The sequence below is a fragment of the Cetorhinus maximus genome, chromosome 11, assembly GCF_964194155.1.
Source record: "Cetorhinus maximus chromosome 11, sCetMax3.hap1.1, whole genome shotgun sequence".
Lineage (NCBI taxonomy): Eukaryota > Metazoa > Chordata > Chondrichthyes > Lamniformes > Cetorhinidae > Cetorhinus > Cetorhinus maximus.
The window spans coordinates 34265709-34284854 of record NC_135889.1 but is presented as its reverse complement, the minus strand read 5'-3'; the positions used below and the strand labels follow the sequence as shown (position 1 = coordinate 34284854).

General features: G+C 44.3%; 1 protein-coding gene and 1 pseudogene across 2 annotated transcripts in view; one reads left to right on the top strand and one right to left on the bottom strand.

Annotated features, from left to right (window-relative positions):
- The window catches only part of vps16 (VPS16 core subunit of CORVET and HOPS complexes), a 100252-nt gene that overhangs the window by 16238 nt on the left and 64868 nt on the right, over positions 1–19146 (bottom strand). For both annotated transcript variants that reach the window (XM_078551782.1, XM_078551781.1), the window contains exons 17-19: positions 14348–14456; positions 6204–6301; positions 4916–5023 (exon numbers count right to left, since the gene is read on the bottom strand). In XM_078551782.1, the coding sequence (XP_078407908.1) occupies positions 4916–5023; positions 6204–6301; positions 14348–14456 (315 nt within the window). The remainder of the gene's footprint in view (positions 1–4915; positions 5024–6203; positions 6302–14347; positions 14457–19146) is intronic.
- LOC144686932 (mitochondrial import inner membrane translocase subunit Tim8 A pseudogene) lies at positions 163–938 on the top strand (annotated as a pseudogene).

Here is a 19146-nt window from a genome sequence, read left to right as displayed (position 1 = left end):
TGGAAACTTGAATCTTGTACCATACAACTCCATGGAATGTACAGAGAGTTTTTGCAACTGAGGAGGAATTTTCAAAAATAGTCAAACTTCTCGATCTGAAATTATTCCATTGGAGAGTTTACCAGGTGCTGTGATGGAATCGGTAGTTAAGTTAGGCGTGGCATGGATCAAACCATCTACCACACGACGCGTGACTGCCTAGTAACTTCATATTTCATTGAATGTTGGACTTGCGGGGAATGTACATTAAGTTGATGAATAAGATGTAGTAAATCAGGTTTTCCCATAGTTTGATCATTTTGAGTATGAGTTGCTTTGTACAAGAAAATATGATTAAAATTTCAGTGTGAATACATATGCTTGTATAAACTCAATGTAAATGAAATTGTTATGCTGTTAGTGGTGCCTTCAAGGTTGGAAGATTGATTTAGGATTTCATAATTGTCGGCATTAAGCAATAAAGGTTAAAATACGAAACACTTGTCCAAACATTAAAGTAGGACAATGTGTGTTGCAGGGAGGCCTAATTATATATCAGTATTGCTTTTATCCTCACTGATTTTTGATGACATTGGATGAACAAAGCTGCTGTTTTTTATTTCACAGTAAGGTAGACCACTGAAATGACAGCAGAAAAGGAAATAAATGTGTGTTTATTGTGTTATTAAAAAAAATATCAGTATGCTCTGGCCACGGATCCTCATTTACAACAATTCATCAAGGTGGAGAGTCAGAAACAGAAATTACAACAGCTGATTCTTGGCCTCACTGAGCTCTGCTGGGATAAGTGTATGGATTAACCAGGTCCCTGGTTTGACAGGACAGAAACCTGCTTTGTGAACTATGTAGAACGTTTCATTGACAACAGCCAGTTCATCCTCAATCAACTGGAACAGATGCAGAAAAGTAAGATGTCACCAGAGAGCCTGAGCGACTGAGCAGACAGGACAGTACTGTGGATCAGCAATACAGCGAATTTGCCTCAACATATGGCACAGTGCAGGGTGGGCACAGTGTGGGATGTACAGCATTGCCTACAGTTAGGGCACAGCTCCGCAGGACCTGCTATCCTGGGGCTGCTCTTAAAAGGACCTTAACTCAGGCTAACATGTCTTTGATACTGAGTTTTCTGTATGATCGTCATCCATCCAGAAATGAAGCACGGTGGCATTTTAAAAAAAATATCAGTATGTATACAAGTACTGGGGCAAAATCAAAATATTCTGAACACTCTTTTATACAACTTTAGGTTGGCGAGATAAATGTAAACTAAAAAGGTGCGTTCAGCAATCCCATTGCTCTGTGTCAGACGAGTGAGTGAAATTGAAATTGATGTGAAATTGATCAGCTTCATTTTTTTCAATGAGAGTTTGCTATCCTTCGAGTACTCAAACTAACAACTTTTTTTCAACTGTTATTTGCCAAACAACTTCCTGTTGTGCATCTCTAATTTCAAATTATGTCACAATCTTTGCTCCTCAGATTTTAAAGTTTACATTACAAATTAGTATATGGCTACTGATTAAATGCATATTGGTCATTGCACTAAAACAATCATTGCCTTAAAGCAGAGATAAAAACAAAAAACTGCGGATGCTAGAAATCCAAAACAAAAAAAAAATAAAAACTACCTGGAAAAACTCAGCAGGTCTGGCAGCATCGGCGGAGAAGAGTACAGTTGACGTTTTGAGTCCTCATGACCCTTCAATAGAACTAAGTAAAAATAGGAGAGGGGTGAAATATAAGCTGGTTTAAAGGTGGGGGGGGGGGGGGGATGGTTGTTGGCACAAGCAAACAATGAAAGGAGGAGATAACCAAAAGACGTCACAGACAAAAGAACAAAGAGGTGTTGAAGGTGGTGATATTATCTAAAAGAATGTGCTAATTAAGAATGGATAGCAGGACAAGCAAGGTACAGATAGCACTAGTGGGGGTGGGGTGAAATAAGACTGAAAGGGCATAAAAGGTATAGATAAATGATTGGTGGAATACATTAAAAATAATGTAAATAGGTGGGAAAAGAAAAATCTATATAAATTATTGGAAGAAACAAAAAGGAGGGGGAAGAAACGGAAAGGGGGTGGGGATGGAGGAGGGAGTTTAAGATCTAAAATTGTTGAACTCAATATTCAGTCCGGAAGGCTATAAAGTACCTAGTCGGAAGATGAGGTGCTGTTCCTCCATCCCCCATCCCCCTCCTTAAACCAGCTTACATTTCACCCCTCTCCTATTTTTACTTAGTTCTGTTGAAGGGTCATGAGGACTTGAAACGTCAACTGTACTCTTCTCCGCCGATGCTGCCAGACCTGCTGAGTTTTTCCAGGTAGTTTTTTATTTTTTGTATTGCCTTAAAGCAATTCAGCATTGAAATACAGGGATATTTCAATAAGACCCAGGAGAAATCCAGCCCACTTTGATTCAATATTTAATTTTTTTTTTGAAGTGTGAACAAAAGCGCTATCCAGCCTGTCAAGCACAATGTTTTGATCTGTATCAAACATACAGCTGCTCTTCCAGCAGCTTTTTAGACATGAAAAACAAATTCACAAACCTTGCTAGGGTCTTTTCAATGGGAACCCATTAGGCTTGCATGTAGCTCTCAGTCTCAAGCTTTAATCCTAACCTGCCTGAGAAATCCAGAGCACCATAGGTCCTGATTATGGAGGAAAGCAAGGAGCCCTAGCAAAATTGAAGTCAACGAGAATCAGGAGGAAAACTCTCCATTGGTTGGAGTCATACTTAGCACTCAAGGATGGTTGTGGTTGTTGGAGGCCAATCATCTTGGCTCCAGGACATTGCTGCTGGAGTTCCTCAGGGTTGTATCCTAGCCTCAAACACTTTTGGCTGCTTCATCAATGACATTCCTTCCAACGTAAGGTCAGAAGTGGTGATGTCTGTTGATGATTGTACAATGGTTAGTACCATGCACAACTCCTCAGATAATGAAGGAGCCCATGCCTGCATGCAGTAGACCTGGACAACATTCAGGCTTGCGCTTATAAGTGGCATGCAACTGCCAGGCAATGACCATCTCCAACCAAAAAGAATCTAACCAGCTTTCCTTGACATTCAATAGCATTACCTTCACTGAATCTTCCACCATTAACTTTCTGAGGGGTTACCATTGACCAGAAACTGAACTGGGCCAGTCATACAAATACTGCGACCACAGTATTTCTGATAAGTCATACGGACTCGAAACGTTAACTGTATTCCTCTCCACAGATGCTGTCAGACCTGTTGAGTTGTTCCAGCTATTTTTGTTTTTGTTTCTGCGACCACAAGAATGGGTCAGAAGCTGGGAATTCTGTTACAAGTAATTCATCTCCTGACTCCCCAAAGCTTGTCCACCATCTACAAAGCACAAGTTAGGAGTGTGATGGAATACTTTCTACTTGCCTGAAGTAGTGCAGCTCCAATAACACTCAAGAAGCTCCACATCATCCAGGACAAAGCAGTCTGCTTAATCGACACCCCATCCACCACCTTAAACATTCACTTCCTTCACCACCAACTCATAGTGGCAGCAGTGAGTACCATCTACAAGTTGCACTACAACAACTCACCAAACCTCCTTCAATAGTACCTTCCAAACCTGCGACCTCTACCACCTAGGACATAGGGAGCAGACCCCCCACCTCAAGTACCCCTCCAAGCCTGACTTGGAACTATATTGCTGTTCCTTCACTGTTGCTGGGTCAAAAACCTGAATTCACTTCCTAACTTCCTGTGCCTACACCACATGGACTGCAGCAGTTCAAGAAGGCATCTGAACACCATCTTCCTAAGGGCATTAAGGGATGAACAACAAATGACAAATGACCTTGCCAGCAATACATTCCATGAAAGAATAAAAAAAAGCAGTGCTGCTGAAAGCAAGAGCAACATGTGCACTCCCGCTGAGAAAGTCAGTAGCTCAATGAAAGATCAGCTGTTCTTTCTGAAGACTTTTCTGTGATGAGTCTTTTTCAATATTCTCTTCACCTACCTGTGATTATTTACTGGGTGTTGGAGCAAAAGGAGGGGTAGTTCACTCTGGAGCAGCTGACTAACCCAGGCATGCAAAAGCCACAGTATGCAATCAGCCCTGTCCTTTTTCGGCAACCATCGACCAACAGACTGTTGGATCTTTGTTCCAGTATAACAAGTTGGAGTTCCATAATGTCTTTTTTAGAGAAAAACATCCCAAAGAGCTTCAGGGATGATCAGGCAAGAAAGTGCATGCCGAATCAATAGAATTCCCTCCCACTAGGTCCTAGACAGTAACCAGCCTAACCATCAGAACCCTAATGCTTTTACTCAATGCCCACATTTCTGCTTACTAATGCTTCTAACTTGGCCATTTCTGAGCCCTGCTGATACTGCTTCTCAATGCCTACAGTTGTCAAGGCAGAGAGAGAGAGAGAGAGATAAGATAGAAGAATAAGAAAAGGAGAGAAAAGAGAAAGGGGAACCAATAGAAATGAATGCAGAAAGCGACACAAAGAAGTGATGGAGGGAAAGAGGTAAACTGAGGAGTAGAGAGACTTGGTGGGAGCAGAAAGGACATAAGTTATGCTGTCTACTGATAATTCAAATTTTTGCACTATAAATGCAATTATTGAATAATTTAAATTTATTAATTTTGAATAAAGAGTGGCCTATACTGTAAGTACACACATAAATTGGATGCAGACTATTAACCAATTGCACAGCAAGAATCCGGCCTGTTAAGGTTGGACATCCCTGATCTAGTGAATGTGGCCTCGATTTCTACAGCTTTAGTGCAACCTTGGCACAGCCATCACTCTATGCACATGATGCTGCATTAGAGCAGTTAGTGATTGTAACGACTGCCTCTATTATCATGATGAAACTAAAGTCTATTTCAGAAAGGTTATACTGGATCCCAGTGGAAACAGTATTCTGTCCTTACCGTTTCATTGGAATAACTGGAACGCACATAGAAGTTCCCAAGCTCCTGGTGATTGTCATCCTGGTTGAATAGATCTTTGAGTGTCTCTGGCTCCTGGTGCTTACAGAACTGTGGGCAAGCATTCATTGGTCAAAAACCTTCACAAGTAAAAACATTTATTTCCTTCTGAGTACAAAATATTCAATATTTATGTTACATGAATTACCAAAATACACTCATCACTCATCATTGAACAAACAAAACAACATGGGAGGTACTGGACCTTGTTAAAACCACAATGATTCTCTACTTGTAATGAAAGTAAATAGCCATAAACATTTACAGGATAACAGACAAATTGTCAAATCAAAAGCTACACAATTCTATCAGTACAACATTTGGTATTTTCCATGATGTGCATTCAAAAACTAATAAAAAGCAAAATTAAAACAGCTGAAGTCACTGGTATGTGGGAACACTAAAGGGTTTCACCAAGCAACTTTATATACTTTTAAGGTTATTCTACAAGTACATCATTTTTAATTAACAGCTCACCTCATTGCAATGATATTCAATATTGGTAAGAAAGAAAACTTAGAAGATGTAATCCAGTCACATTGTTTAGTTACAATTCAGAAGATTTGGTGCTTGCGAAGGTGGGGCGGGAGGCAAGCACAGAGGATAAGGGAAAGAGAGAAAGAAATAGAGGAAAAAAAGCACGAGGATAGCAAAGAAATAAAACAGGCTTGTGACTTCAAACATTTTACTGATTTCCTCGACAAAGTAAGATTTACTCAAAAAGTTATAATTATCATCTGACCAACATCTTTTGTCCTATTAATCAAATCCAGCCCAGAGTGATAGAAGGCAAATCTCTGACTGCTGTAAGTGTGTTATGTGAAACTGGTTTAGGTAGACTCAGCCCAGCTATACTTTACAGTATAAACTGTTTTTTACACCATCACACCAAGGTGCTTATGAGTGGCATTTGTGGGAAATGAAAAAAAATCACACTGCTACAAGTAGGGGAAGCACCTCCAAGATTGGTGTTAAACTGTATTGCTGGGACAGATTAGAAGCAGCTTTATGCTGCATTTGGTCCAGACTGCAACAACATGATCTTGTACATTTGATCCTGACATTAGGTGTCAAAAGTGGATAAGTATCCCATCCTATAACCTTCACTTTAAAGAAAACAGCAAAAAAATCAAGCAAGAATATAAAATTTAGAAGAAGCAATAGCTAACACCAGTGTAAAATTGTACGCAGCTTCTGGAAATGCCTATATGCGTAACAAGGTAGCCCATACCTGACGATAAAGACTCAGTGCAACTGGTTGATTCTGGAGTGTCATAAAAAAATCTCCTCTGTTCATCTCATTCTTTAGATATGTCACAACAGTATACACTGAGATACAGAGAAAAAAAATCACAACAAGAAAGGAATCAACATTACAAGTTCATAGTTTTAAACACACTAACACTCCTTACAACATCATTCAATTTAGTTTAGCACGTCATTCCCTCTTTTTTTATTTTCTCATGGGATGTGGATGTCAATGGTAAGACCAGCATTTATTGCCCAAATTTAACTGCCCTTGAACCGAGTGACTTGCTAGGCCATTTCAGAGGGCAGTTAAGAGTCAAGCACATTGCTGTGGGTCTAGAGTCACATGTATGCCAGACCAGGTTAGGCTTGCTGGATTCCTTTCCTAAAAGGACATTGGTGAACCAGATGGGTTTTTATGACAGATGATAGTTTCACGGTTACCTGGGACCATTACTGAGATTAGCTTTCAATTCCAGATTTTATTAATTGAATTTAAATAAGATTTGAACCCATGTCCCCACAACATCAGCTTGGGCCTCAGGATTACTAATGCAATGACATTACCACTACACCACCATCTCCCCTCTGTGTCATGAACCATTTAATTTAGTTGCCTAAAATAGACCTAGGACAGAATTTTTCTGTCAGCGTGTGGGGAGCGGGGCCTGCACACTGACGCATAAAATGACGCGCGGTGATGTCGGGCACGCGTCCTGAGGTCACCGCGTGCCATCGCGATATTTCGGTGGGCGCGCACGCAACAATGTCTATTGCGCGACTGCCATTAATTAACAGGCCACTTAAGGCCCTTGAGGCTCCAATTGACCTGGATTTTAAGGCGCCCATGCAATCTTCGGCTTGTCACAAGGGCGCAACGGGCAGCCGGGTATCAGAAATTTGCATTAAGCTCATGCACTGGCGGGAGAAGAGGGCTCAGTGGGTTCGCAAATCCAGACATTTAAAAGTTACTGATCAGAAGTTAGTGAAACTTGCCTGTGTGAGGTGGAAAAGTTGCAAACACATAGCAGCTGCTTGGGCTGGGCTCATAACCTTCAGGTCAGCACTTTTCAGTGAGGATTTGTTTTGGGGCCTGTCGGTTTCAGGAAGCCTCCCTGAGTCTGGGAATGGGAGGTGATCTCTCCACTGGAGGCATCTCATCTGAGGGAGGGAGGGCTAGAAGGGGGAAGAGGCCAGGAGTGCACATTCAGCCTACAAGGGAGCCCCCTTTGGGAGGACAGGCTCAGGCACAAGGTGTGCAGGGCCAAGAGGTAGTCCAAGGCACAAGGGACCGCAGAAGATAGCACTATTCTGCTGCCAGGGTACACAGGCGACGAAGCACCTACCTCAATATGTCTGAGGTGCAATGCCGAAGAAGACTCTGTCTTTCAAGGGAGACAGTCAACAGTATCTGTCAGATGATTGGCCCAGAGATCTCAGCTAACTGTGTGGTTGGACACCCCATGCCAGTGACTCTAAAGGTCTCAGCTGCCCTCAACTTCTATGCCTCCGACTCTTTCCAGGGGTCGGTGGGTGATCTTTGCTGTGTCTCCCAATCAGCTGTCCACACTTGTGTCAAGAGGGTCACAGATGCACTGTTCAGGCGTGCATTGACCTTCATCCACTACCGCTGAGACGAGGCCAGCCTGACAGAGCGAGCCAGAGGCTTCGCAGCGATTGCTGGCTTCCCCCGCGTCCAGGGTGCAATAAACTACACACACATGGCCATCAAGGCACCAGCAGGTGAGCCCGGTGCCTTCGTCAACAGGAAGGGCTTCTACTCCATGAACGTAGTGTGTGATCACAGGATGCTGATTCTACAAATCTGTGCAAGGTACCCAGGCAGCTCCCACGACGCCTACATCCTCAGACACTCACAAGTTCCAGGGCTCTTCAGTGCTCCAGTCCGGCTGGATGGAAGGCTGCTGGGTGACAAGGGCTATCCCCTCAGAAGGTGGCTCATGATGCCTCTCCGCCATCCAAGAACAGAAGCTGAGCAGCGGTATAATAGAAGTCACACTTCCACAAGGATTGTGGTGGAGACAGTCATTGGTCTTCTCAAAATGCGCTTCAGATGCCTGGACCGTTCCAGGGGTGCACTGCAGTACTCCCCAGATCGAGTGTCGCTGATAGCGGTTGCATGCTACGCTCTCCACAATCTTGCGCTGCAAAGGGGTGATGCTGTGGACGAAGAAGATGTAGGCTGCGGCTGAACACGATGAGTCCAGCAGTGAATCCGAGGATGAGAACGCACAGGGAAATGATGACCCGGGCATACTCCAGGGAGGCAGGGACACCTGGGACGCTCTAATCCAAGGAACCTTTCGCAAGCACAGCACATATGGATCTCCAGCACAAGCCTGGCCTGTAGCCTCCATCCTGGAGACCTTAGTGCAAAATCTGTCTGGACAGGAGCATTGACGATGGGCCCAGTCAATAAATGTAAAATCAATCATCAAATCTCAAGAATCCATGCACCTGCCCAAGAAAAGGGGCACCCCAGCCATTTTAGACGATATAAATTTAATGCTGTAACAAAAATCTCTTGACATAACAGAAATAAATTGGTGTTGCACTTCACACACAATCAGAAGGAACTCATAGGGGAGCCAACAAAAAAACCACCAGTGATGAACCTGGGGTGTGCCTAAGGTGCCTTCATTTTACATTTGCGGGTGCTACGTCTTTGTGGTGCGCCTTCGCTGGCATTGGCATCTGAGACAGCCTGCTCTCTCTGATGTCCTGTTGGCCTCGATAACCTTGGCGGACATCCTCTGGCCCATCGAGCCTGTGCTGGCCCTGCCTGGGAGGGAGCTGTCAGCTCCGCAGCTGGCATCTCCCCAGTCGTTGCAGCCTCATTGGGTGCCACGGTCACTGGCAGAGGGATGGAGGAGCTGCTGCCCTCATCCGGAGTGCCCTGAGAGGCGCCAGCAGAGACAACAGGCAGCTGCTCCACTGATGTGAGGTCTGTTCAGGCCTTCCTGCTCACCGTAGATGGATGGGCGCCGAGGTGAGATACCTGGTGCCCAAACCACCGCCCACATGGGCACTGACCACGTGAGGTCAAAGCCCCTGTGAGGGATTGCAGGTCCTAGTGCAACCACAGGATCCCCTGATCCTGTCCCCGGAGCTGCCTCTCCATGAGAGTCGCCACTCTCTCCATGGAGGAAGCTTGGTGTTCAGCCATGAGGCTCAATGCATCAGCTACGGTCCGCGTAGACTCCTCCACCACTGACACCAAGCCAAACACAGCCTCATGTATCTCCACCAGTTGGTCCCGCACACTCGGCCGCATCGCATCAGTTGGGTGCATCACTTACGACTCCAGAGGCTCATCATCAGTGACGGACTGAGCATGTGCCTGGGCCCCTCCAGTCCTCCGTCTACGGGCGCCATTGGCATTTTGTCTCCGCCAGCGACTGTGAAGTGCCCTCACTGCTGTGACCCAGGACACTAGCCAAAGATATGATGCCCACTGAGGTGCCAGTATCTGTGCTGCTGCCTGCCTGGCAGAGGTGGTGTGATGCTTCTGATGGTGCAACTTCATGCCCCTCAGGTGTCAGAGGGGGCCCCTGCTGCTCCGGGTCCCGGCCCTGGCCCTGCACCGCTGATGCTGAAAGGACGAGTAAGGACATTTGATCAGTTAGCCTGCGGGCAATGTCAATGTACATGCCTGTCCCCCAGCTCATCATGCACTCATCATTCCACACGCAATGGGCAAGCCATGTTGGTTAAGTCACTCACTCAACAATCAGCGCTGCCATGGATGTTGGGAGACTACTGGTGTCGTGAGTGCTGGCCATACATATCTGCCCATGGAACCCCAGCCTCTCCAGCTCCAGTGGACCTGGGCTTGTGGCGCCTCTCCAGGTCGAGGGCCTCCTGCTCAAAACGGCTAAGCAGCAAAATCTGGCCTGGCCCACCGCCAGTCCTCAGCCACTCGGTGTTGTGAGAATTCTTCGCCTGGAAATGAAAAAATAGCATTGATAAGTGATACTTGTACCATCAATCTCCTGGCGGCCAGCCCACCCCAAGCCCAGTTGCCCATTGCAGGGGTGCAATGCATCCTTCCCCCGCTGGTGGCCAGTACTCACACAAATATGCCAGGTGTCCCCTCCCCCCCACCCCCGGCCACACGCTGCCATCATCACAGTTGGGAACACACAGTTGTACCTGCCATTGCAAGGAGGCACAATGACATGGAGTGCAGAGGGCAGCACGTCCATCTGTGACACGCCACTTTGAACATCCCCTCCCACCATGTCATCACCCTGACTTTGACATGTCCTGGAGCTCGAGCAGTGCGCCTGGGTGCAAATCCTCCAGGTTGTCCCCACCAAAGTCAAGAGGGTGTCAGTCCACCACATGCTGCGGGTGCAGAACTCATCTCATCACAGCCCTCTCAGGCTGACGAACGCATAAGGAATATCTACTGGGCAGCCCAGCTAAGGACACATGCTGTCACTGACTCATTGCACTCAGGTCACTCAGACATGGGTGGGGCGCCAGTGGGGGAGAAGCTTACATGATGGGTGAAGCGAATGATGCCAACATGCTACTCACCCTTCCCGTACGCACCAGGTCGTTGAAGTGCTTGCGGCACTGGGTCCGTGAGCGCCGCACCACGTCGTGGGAGCTCACGACCTCTGCTACCTCCTCTCATGCACGCTTGGTCGTGGGGTGGCCTCCTCCTCCTGTCTTCGGGGAAGAGCACCTCCCGCTGTGCTGCCACTTCCTCGAGGAGGGCAGCAAGGCACTTGTCTGAAAACCTGGACGCACAGTAATCACCCGCGCTACCCTCCTGCGTGGCTAGCCTCGATGTGCCTTGGCCCCAACCTCTGGCCATGTACAGCAGCCTTGGAGTGAGTGCAGCTTGGCCTTTAAACAGGCCGCCCCGGCCCGGCAGCGATTGCCGATCCGTCTCCGCCCGCCCACTCCCGCTGTCCCTGGGAGTCGCCAAACACACGATTTTTGAAAGGTGATCCCACAAAAGGATGGACAACAAAGTCCACTTTTCCCAAAGAATGACATACAAGAAACAGATAACTATTCCAAAACACAGAATGACAAAATGCATACTGCTCTACTTCGCAATGTCTTTGCAAGATAGCAGGGTAAGCTCAGAGCTTCCAGTTTCTTGCAAAGCAAAAATATTATGAGGAGCCCACAGCAGTGTTGGCAAGAGTGCTGAATGAAGCATTTAATCCCGTTTACCGACCTGCCCATTGCAACCTTTCCCATTAGTCCTGCTCTGGCTTAAAATGGAGGCACCCAGCTATAGAGATTAGCACTTGTGTTAAAATATGCTCACCTCAGGACCCTATCAGCAGCTCTTTTATTCCAAATGGTACTACTAACCTGCTCTCCCCGACAACTATGCACAGAGTCAAGGTCTTTCAACCAACTCTTGTACACAACCTGCCCTTTGCAGACCATTAGAAATGACAAACTGAGACCCAGAAACAATCAACAACAACTTGCATTTTACAGCACCTTATAACATTGTAAAATGTCCCAAGGCACTCAATAAGAGGGATATCTGTGAGAACATTTTTGACACTTACCCCCAGAAGGAGTTATCAAGAGATGGCCAAAAGTTTGGTTCAAGAGATTTTAAGGAGTAACTTAGAGGAGAGGGAGAGGAGAGGAGAAGCCTAGGGAGGGAATTGCAGAGCTTTGAGTCAAGGCAGCTAAAAGCACAGCCACGAGGTTGTGCAAGAGATCAGAATTGGAGGAACATAGAGATCTGTAAGGCTTCTAGTGCTGGAAGGTGCTCAGATATAGGGAGGGGGGGGTGACATAATGGACAGATTTGAAAAGAAGGATGAGAATTTTGGAATTGAGAGTTGCCAGATCAGGAACCAGTGTAAGTCAACAAGCTACCTACAAAGGGAAAATGAATCAACAAAACTTGGAGCAAGTTAACATACCAAGTTTATGAAGGATGGATGGTGGGAGCTGTTCAGGGGAGCACTAGAATAGTCAAGCCTTGAGCTAACAAAGGCATGGATGAGGGTTTTAGCAGCAGACGTGCTAAAGCAGGGTCTAAGTTGGCCAACGTGAAGGAGGTGGGAGTGGGCAGTCTGGGTGATGGCGAAGAAATGTGATTGAAGCTCACCTCAAGATCAAACAGAGCACCAAGGTTTCAATCGGTCTGGCTCTGCTACAGACAGTTGCCAAGCATAGAAACAATGGCTAAGAAACAGAGTTTGTAGTGGGGACCAAAGACAATGGCTTCAATCTTTCCAATACTTAGTTGAAGGGAATTTCTGCTCATCCAAAATTGAACATTGGGCAAACAGTGTGAAAGATCAGAGACAGTGGAGGGGCCCAGGGAGACGGTGGTGATATACAACCGAGTGTTTTCAGCGTACATGTGTTTTTGGATGATACTGCCAAGGGGTAGCATATAGATGAGAAGTGGTAGGGGGCCGAGGATAGATCATTGGAGGACTTCAGAGGTAACATTGTGGGAGTAAGAAAAGCCATTGCAGGTGATTCACTGGCTACGATTTCATAGATAAGAATGGAACCAAGCAAGGGCATTTTCACCTAACCAGCTGACAGAGAAGACTTGCTGGAGGAGGATGGTGTGTTCAACCGTGTCAAAGGCAATACCATTTGCCTGGACAGAGGTCTGCATCTCTCTGTAAATGCTTTGGGATTTTTGCTAATCTGGCTTAAAAGAGGAATTTATGGAGGAATTTGCCACACAGGTGTGCTTCCAATCCAACACGGCAAGGGGAGTCACCACACTATGTCTCCCTCCTCTACAGGGCCAAATTACATCTTTCCAAGAACAAATAGCACTGCCCAGCATGAGCTATCCACTGACCACTAAACTACATATTTTCCACAAGACCCAACTGCATACATAAAACTCCAATGGAAGCCATCTCCACAGAACTGTAGCTCAACAAATTACCGCCAACACAAATCTACCTTCCACACCATATTTATTTTCAGATCAAAAGACAACACAAAACCCCCTTCAACACTTTGTCAACAATCAGAGCAGAACTAAAGAAAGTATGGAAGTGAACATTCACAAACACTGCCTACAATATAATAAAAAGGGTCAGCTCTGGCTACGACATCAGTGTAGCATGCTCCTTATCTGGCCCTTCTGGACGATAAATGCTAAAAGACTGCACCGAAAGGGATTCTCTGCCCCACGTGTTAAGATCTGTCTCCAGATTAAACCTTTCTGGGGAACCACTCACAAAGCCAAAAGTAATATAGAGGCCTACAGATGCGACCCTATACATTTTAGATTTTCCCAATAAGGCTGCCCTCCTCTTCCCCTTCTAAAGCAGACTAGTGCACTCATCATTATTATACTAAAGCACCTGCCACGATGAGGCAGCAATAGTCTCCACACAAGGAACATGTGCTTCAGAAATCTGTGGATATATCTTAGTCAGAAAAGGTGATGTATGGATTAAGCTCAGAAATAGCCAAGCAATCTGGAAGCCATAGATGGGAACCGACAATGCAGGATCCTGTTCAAACCGCCAGAGTACTCACCAAGAAAGTCAAAGTGGGCCCATAAAATAGCAACAGTTCCAACTCCCATGATATTTTCAAGGTCTTTGCCAATTCCTGGGCCAGCCAAACCTCACTGGCCATTATTAAATAACCATGCAACCCCACCCACTAGAACACTGTATCCAACATATTCACTATGTACTGACTTCCACCTTTGTGCACTTTGTCACATGGTCCTTAAGAGATATACATGGTGCACTATGACCTCAGAAAAGTGTGTACTGTAGTTTCAGATAAAAATTAATCGACAACCAGGCCCCTCTTTTTTCAACCTGTTTGCTAGATAAGACAAAATAAAATCTTTGCTTGTTTTCCCCCAACTCCTACTCCCCAAAATAATGTTGTCCATAAATTTTATCCTTTCAATGTTTTTCATATAACATTTTTTTTCACCAGGAGGATTAAAAGCCAGTCACTTCCTATACATTACAAGTTTCAAGATTATTTACTAGGAATGACCTCAGGGATGAAAAATTAAACACGACAAAGCTCTAGTGCAAAAATTACCCAATATAATCATTGCCTTCAGCTAAAAGTAAAGGCTGTTAAGTTTTACTTTTATTGTAATATTTCAATTACCTAAATCTGTGTCTCCACTTTCTATTGCTTTAAGTAGTGCCAATTGACTCCTTTTCATCTTCAACAATAAGGGCACCTGCTCACCAGACCTTGGCTCATATTCTAAAAGCTAGAACAAAACAGAAGTTATATATCTTATAGAAATGTCAATCCCCTTCAGTGATTCTCAGTACAGCTCTACAGAAAATAAAGAAAAAGTAACAAGGCTACACTTTGCAATAATGTAGAAATACATCTATAATTTATCTTATAATGGGCAAAAATATATTTTCAAAATAATGGCCAACTTATTGGTCCTCACAGATATTTGTGTGTAAATCACACAGCAACTTTAAGAGAGATGAGTGATTAGATATGAAAATCTAAATGCTGCTGACTGATCTATTCTGCTCGTGTTAGTCATCTAAAAAATGGCATTTTTTCCCCCAAAACCATACTTTATTCATAAAATTTATATAAATACATTACAAAACCCTGACTTGAAAATTACAGGAAGTGCAATAAAATTCAACTGTCTCCATACAGCATTTTCCACTCTGAGGTGCCTCAACACAATTGCAATACTCTTGATATTTACAATATACATTCCATGTCAGGCACCAGCCAGAGGGCAAAATGTTTAAAATTGAAAATTACAGAAAACGCATTATAATTCAATTTGTCTCCAAATGGCATCTGGTTGCTTCACTTACCAGTCAAATTCATTGAGCAACATGAAGTTCCTGTACTTGCATGGTAGACACAAAGTGAGCTCACTACATTTCGAGCCAATGTTAAGTTTTGATTACTGCCAAACAGTCTCTGCCACAAAATATTTACTTTTACATATATGAAGTCTTATTCCTTTAGCTTTTAATTGCATTTAATTTTTTTTTAAATACTTGTATTTTTTTGTTTTTTTCTTAATCCAATCTTTCTTTACATTTCACTTTCTTTACCCGATTTGACATTGAATTCACTACTCTAAGCTTGCATTTCCTTGCTCAGACTGGACACTATTCATTGACGATTCTTCAATCTTATTGGTTATTAAGGGTTACACAGTTGCTTGCCCTGTTCACACAAGTCCCAGATGCTTGATAGAGGGGATCTGGTCATTTAGGTTTTCCACTAACAGCAGTTTGACATACAAAAGAGCATGGAAATTAAAACAGGCAATGGCAAATCTAACAAATGGTGGACGCTGGTCATTTGCCAGCAACAGAAAATTCTGGCCCAATAAAAATCTTAATATTGCATGCATGTTCAGTTGAAAGTATGTTTTGTCAAACTTCCCTTTGTTATGATTTCCTGCATCAAAGCTTATAATGTATTTGTCCTAGATAAACTTATCATACTGATTAAGCAATCATAGGTAGCCCTGGAGCAGCCTGGAGATGGCTGTACCATAATAATATTTTTATTAAATTCATTGGCCTGTTCTCAGCTGCTGTGGGGTCCAGCCACAGCTGATTGGCTCAATGTCTCTCTTCCCACCCACTTACTGTCTTTAACTTTGTCCCCCAGTCAATAAAGTACAGGTTGCAATAACTGACCTGTTCTGTTCAGTGCTACCCCCCCATTTCAAACGGCTTCCAGTCATCACCTGAAACCAGCAGTTCGTCATTCAGTCAGTCTCTCAGGACCTAAGTTACTTCTCCACATTTAGTACTGAGCTCCGACATTCACCACAAGCCACTTGTCAGCCACCCTACCCCCTTTCAACTTACGTTGTACACAATGGGGTGACTTGTGTGATCACAGACAGCCACTGTCACTGAGTTTTTTTGTACCATCTCGGCTGACAAAGCGTTTTTTTGACAAAGTAGTTTCAGAATCAATAAAATTGTTACCTCCGTGAGGCCCTCAGCCACTTCCTCCTCCTCCGTCACCCTCCCCATCATTTAAAGAACATTTTCTTTTATTCTTTCATGAGATGTAGGTGGCTGGCAAGGTCAGCATTTGCTGCCCATCCTTAACTCCCTTTGAGGTGGCGGTGGTGAGCTGCCTTCTTGTACCACTGTAGTCTGTGTGGTGTAGGTACACCCAGAGTGCTGTTAGGGAGGGAGTTCCAAGATTTTAACCCAGCAACAGTGAAGGAAATGTGATATACTTCCAAGTTAGGATAGTGTGTGACTTGGAGGGGAATTTGCAGATGGTGGTGTTCCCATGCGTCTGCTTCCCTTATCCTTCTACATGGTAGAGATTGTGGGTTTGGAAGGTACTGTCGAAGAAGCCTTGTTAAGTTGCTGAAATGCATCTTGTATGTATAATACACTGCTGTCACTGTGTATTAGTGGTAGAGGGAGTGAATGTTTCAGTTGGTGAATGGAGTGCCGGTCAAGCGGGCTGCTCTTTCCTGGATACTGTCGAGCTTCTCGTGTTGTTGGAGCAACATTCATCCTGGTAATTGGAGAGTATTCCGTCATACTCCTGACATGTGCCTTGTGGATGGTGAACAGGCTTTGGGGAGTCAGGAAGTGAGTTACTTGCTTCAGAATTTACAGCCACTGACCTTCGCTTATAGCCACAGTATTTATATGGCTGGTCTAGATCAGTTTCTGTTCAATGGTAACCCCCAGGATGTTGATAGTGAGGGATTCAACAATGGTAATGCCATTGAATGTCAATTGGACATGGTTAAATACTCACAAAAAACTAGTGCGGATGCTGGAAATCCAAAACAAAAACAGAATTACCTGGAAAAACTCAGCAGGTCTGGCAGCATTGGCGGAGAAGAAAAGAATTGACGTTTGGACTCGAAACGTCAACTCTTTTCTTCTCCGCCGATGCTGCCAGACCTGCTGAGTTTTTCCAGGTAATTCTGTTTTTGTTATGGTTAGATACTCTCTTGTTGGAGATTGTCATTGGCATTTGTGTAGCGCAAACGTTACTTGCCACTTATCAGTACAAGCCTGAATGTTGTTCAGGTCTTGCTGCATATTGGCATGCATTACTTCAGTATCTGAGGAGTTGCAAATGGTCCTGAACATTGCGCATTGCACTTTAAAGGATTAAAAGGATCAGAGTCAAGATAACACTGATATACCACTATAGCTTATCTCTTAACTTGTTATTTACTTAAAACCTTTTACACCTCTGACTTTTGCTAGTTCTGATGATCTGAAATGTTAGTTTCTCTCTCCACAGTATTTCTAGCATTTTCTGTCTTTAATCAAAGTTTCTCTCTTATTAATTTTATTAGTACCCCTGAACTACTGCTTTGCAACATAATCTAACCCAAGTCATATCCTTTATATTACAATGCATTGAAAACTCTACTCAATATTGCAATTTCTTTTCGTCTTGGTCATATATCCAATAATGAATTGAGTGCCAAATGAATGTACTTAGCAACACAGATTTTTCAAAGCTATAATTTATGCTCAATGTGTTGTATCAAAATGGTTGAAGTTCTGTTGAGATGACATATTGTTTGCCTAAGCCTGACTAAATCTGAAATAAATCAACACCTCAAGCAAAACCATTTCAAACATGGTTCAAACATGGACAAAAGAGCTGAATTCCAGAGGTGAGGTGAGAGTGACTGCCCTTGACGTCAATGCAGCATTTGACCGAGTGTAGCATCAAGGAGCCTGAGCAAAATTAGAGCCAATGGGAATCGGGGGAAAACTCTCTGCTGGTTGGAGTCATACCAACACAAAGGGAGATGATTGTGATTGTTGGAGGTCAATCATCTCAGTTCCAAGACATCACTGCAGGAGTTCCTCAGGGTAGTGTCCTAGACCCAACCATCTTCAGCTGTTTCATCAATGACCTTCCTTCCATCATAAGGTCAGAAGTAGGGATGTTCGCTGATGATTGCACAATGTTCAGCACCATTCGTGACTCCTCAGATACTGAAACAGTCCATGTCCAAATGCAGCAAGACCTGGACAACATCCAGGCTTGGGCTGACAAGTGGCAAGTAACATTTGCGCCACACAAGTGCCAGGAATGACCACCTCCAACAAGAGAGAATCTAACCATCGCCCCTTAACATTCAATGGCATTACCATCACCGAACCACCCCACTATCAACATCTTGGGGGGGCTACCAAAAACTGAACTAGAATAGCTATATAAATACTGTGGCTACAAGATCAGGTCAGAGTCTAGGAATCCTGCAGCGAGTAACTCACCTCTTGACTCCCCAAAGCCTGTCCACCATCTACAAGGTACAAGTCAGGAGAATGATGGAATACTTTCCACTTGCCTGGGTGAGTGCAGCTCCAACAACAGAAGAAGAAGCTTGACACCATCCAAGATAAAGCAGCCTACTTGATTGCAACCCAACCACAAACATTCACTTCCTCCACCACCCACACACAGTGGCAGCAGTGTGCACCATCTACAAGATGTACTGCTGGAGCTCACCAAGGCTCCTAGGCAGCACCTTCCAAAACTACAACCACTATTGTCTAGAAGGACAAGGGCAGCAGGCACTTGAGAACACTACCACCTAGAAGTTCCCTTCCAAGCCACTAATCATCCTGACTTGGAAATATATTACTGTTGCTTTACTGTCGCTGGGTCAAAATCTTGGAACTCTCTCCCTAACAGCACTGTGGGTGTACCTACACCACATGGACTGCAGCAGTTCAAGGAGGCAGCTCATCACCACCTTCTCAAGAGCAATTAAGGATGTGAAATAAATGCTGGCCTAGCCAGTGACACCCACATCCCTTGAATGATTTTTTAAAAATTATGTACAATAGCTGTATATGGATAGAGCTCAAGATATTAAAGATAACTTTTTAATCAGAAAATCACTGCCCAAATCTCGTGGGAACAACACAAGAAGGGAAAATTACAAGAAC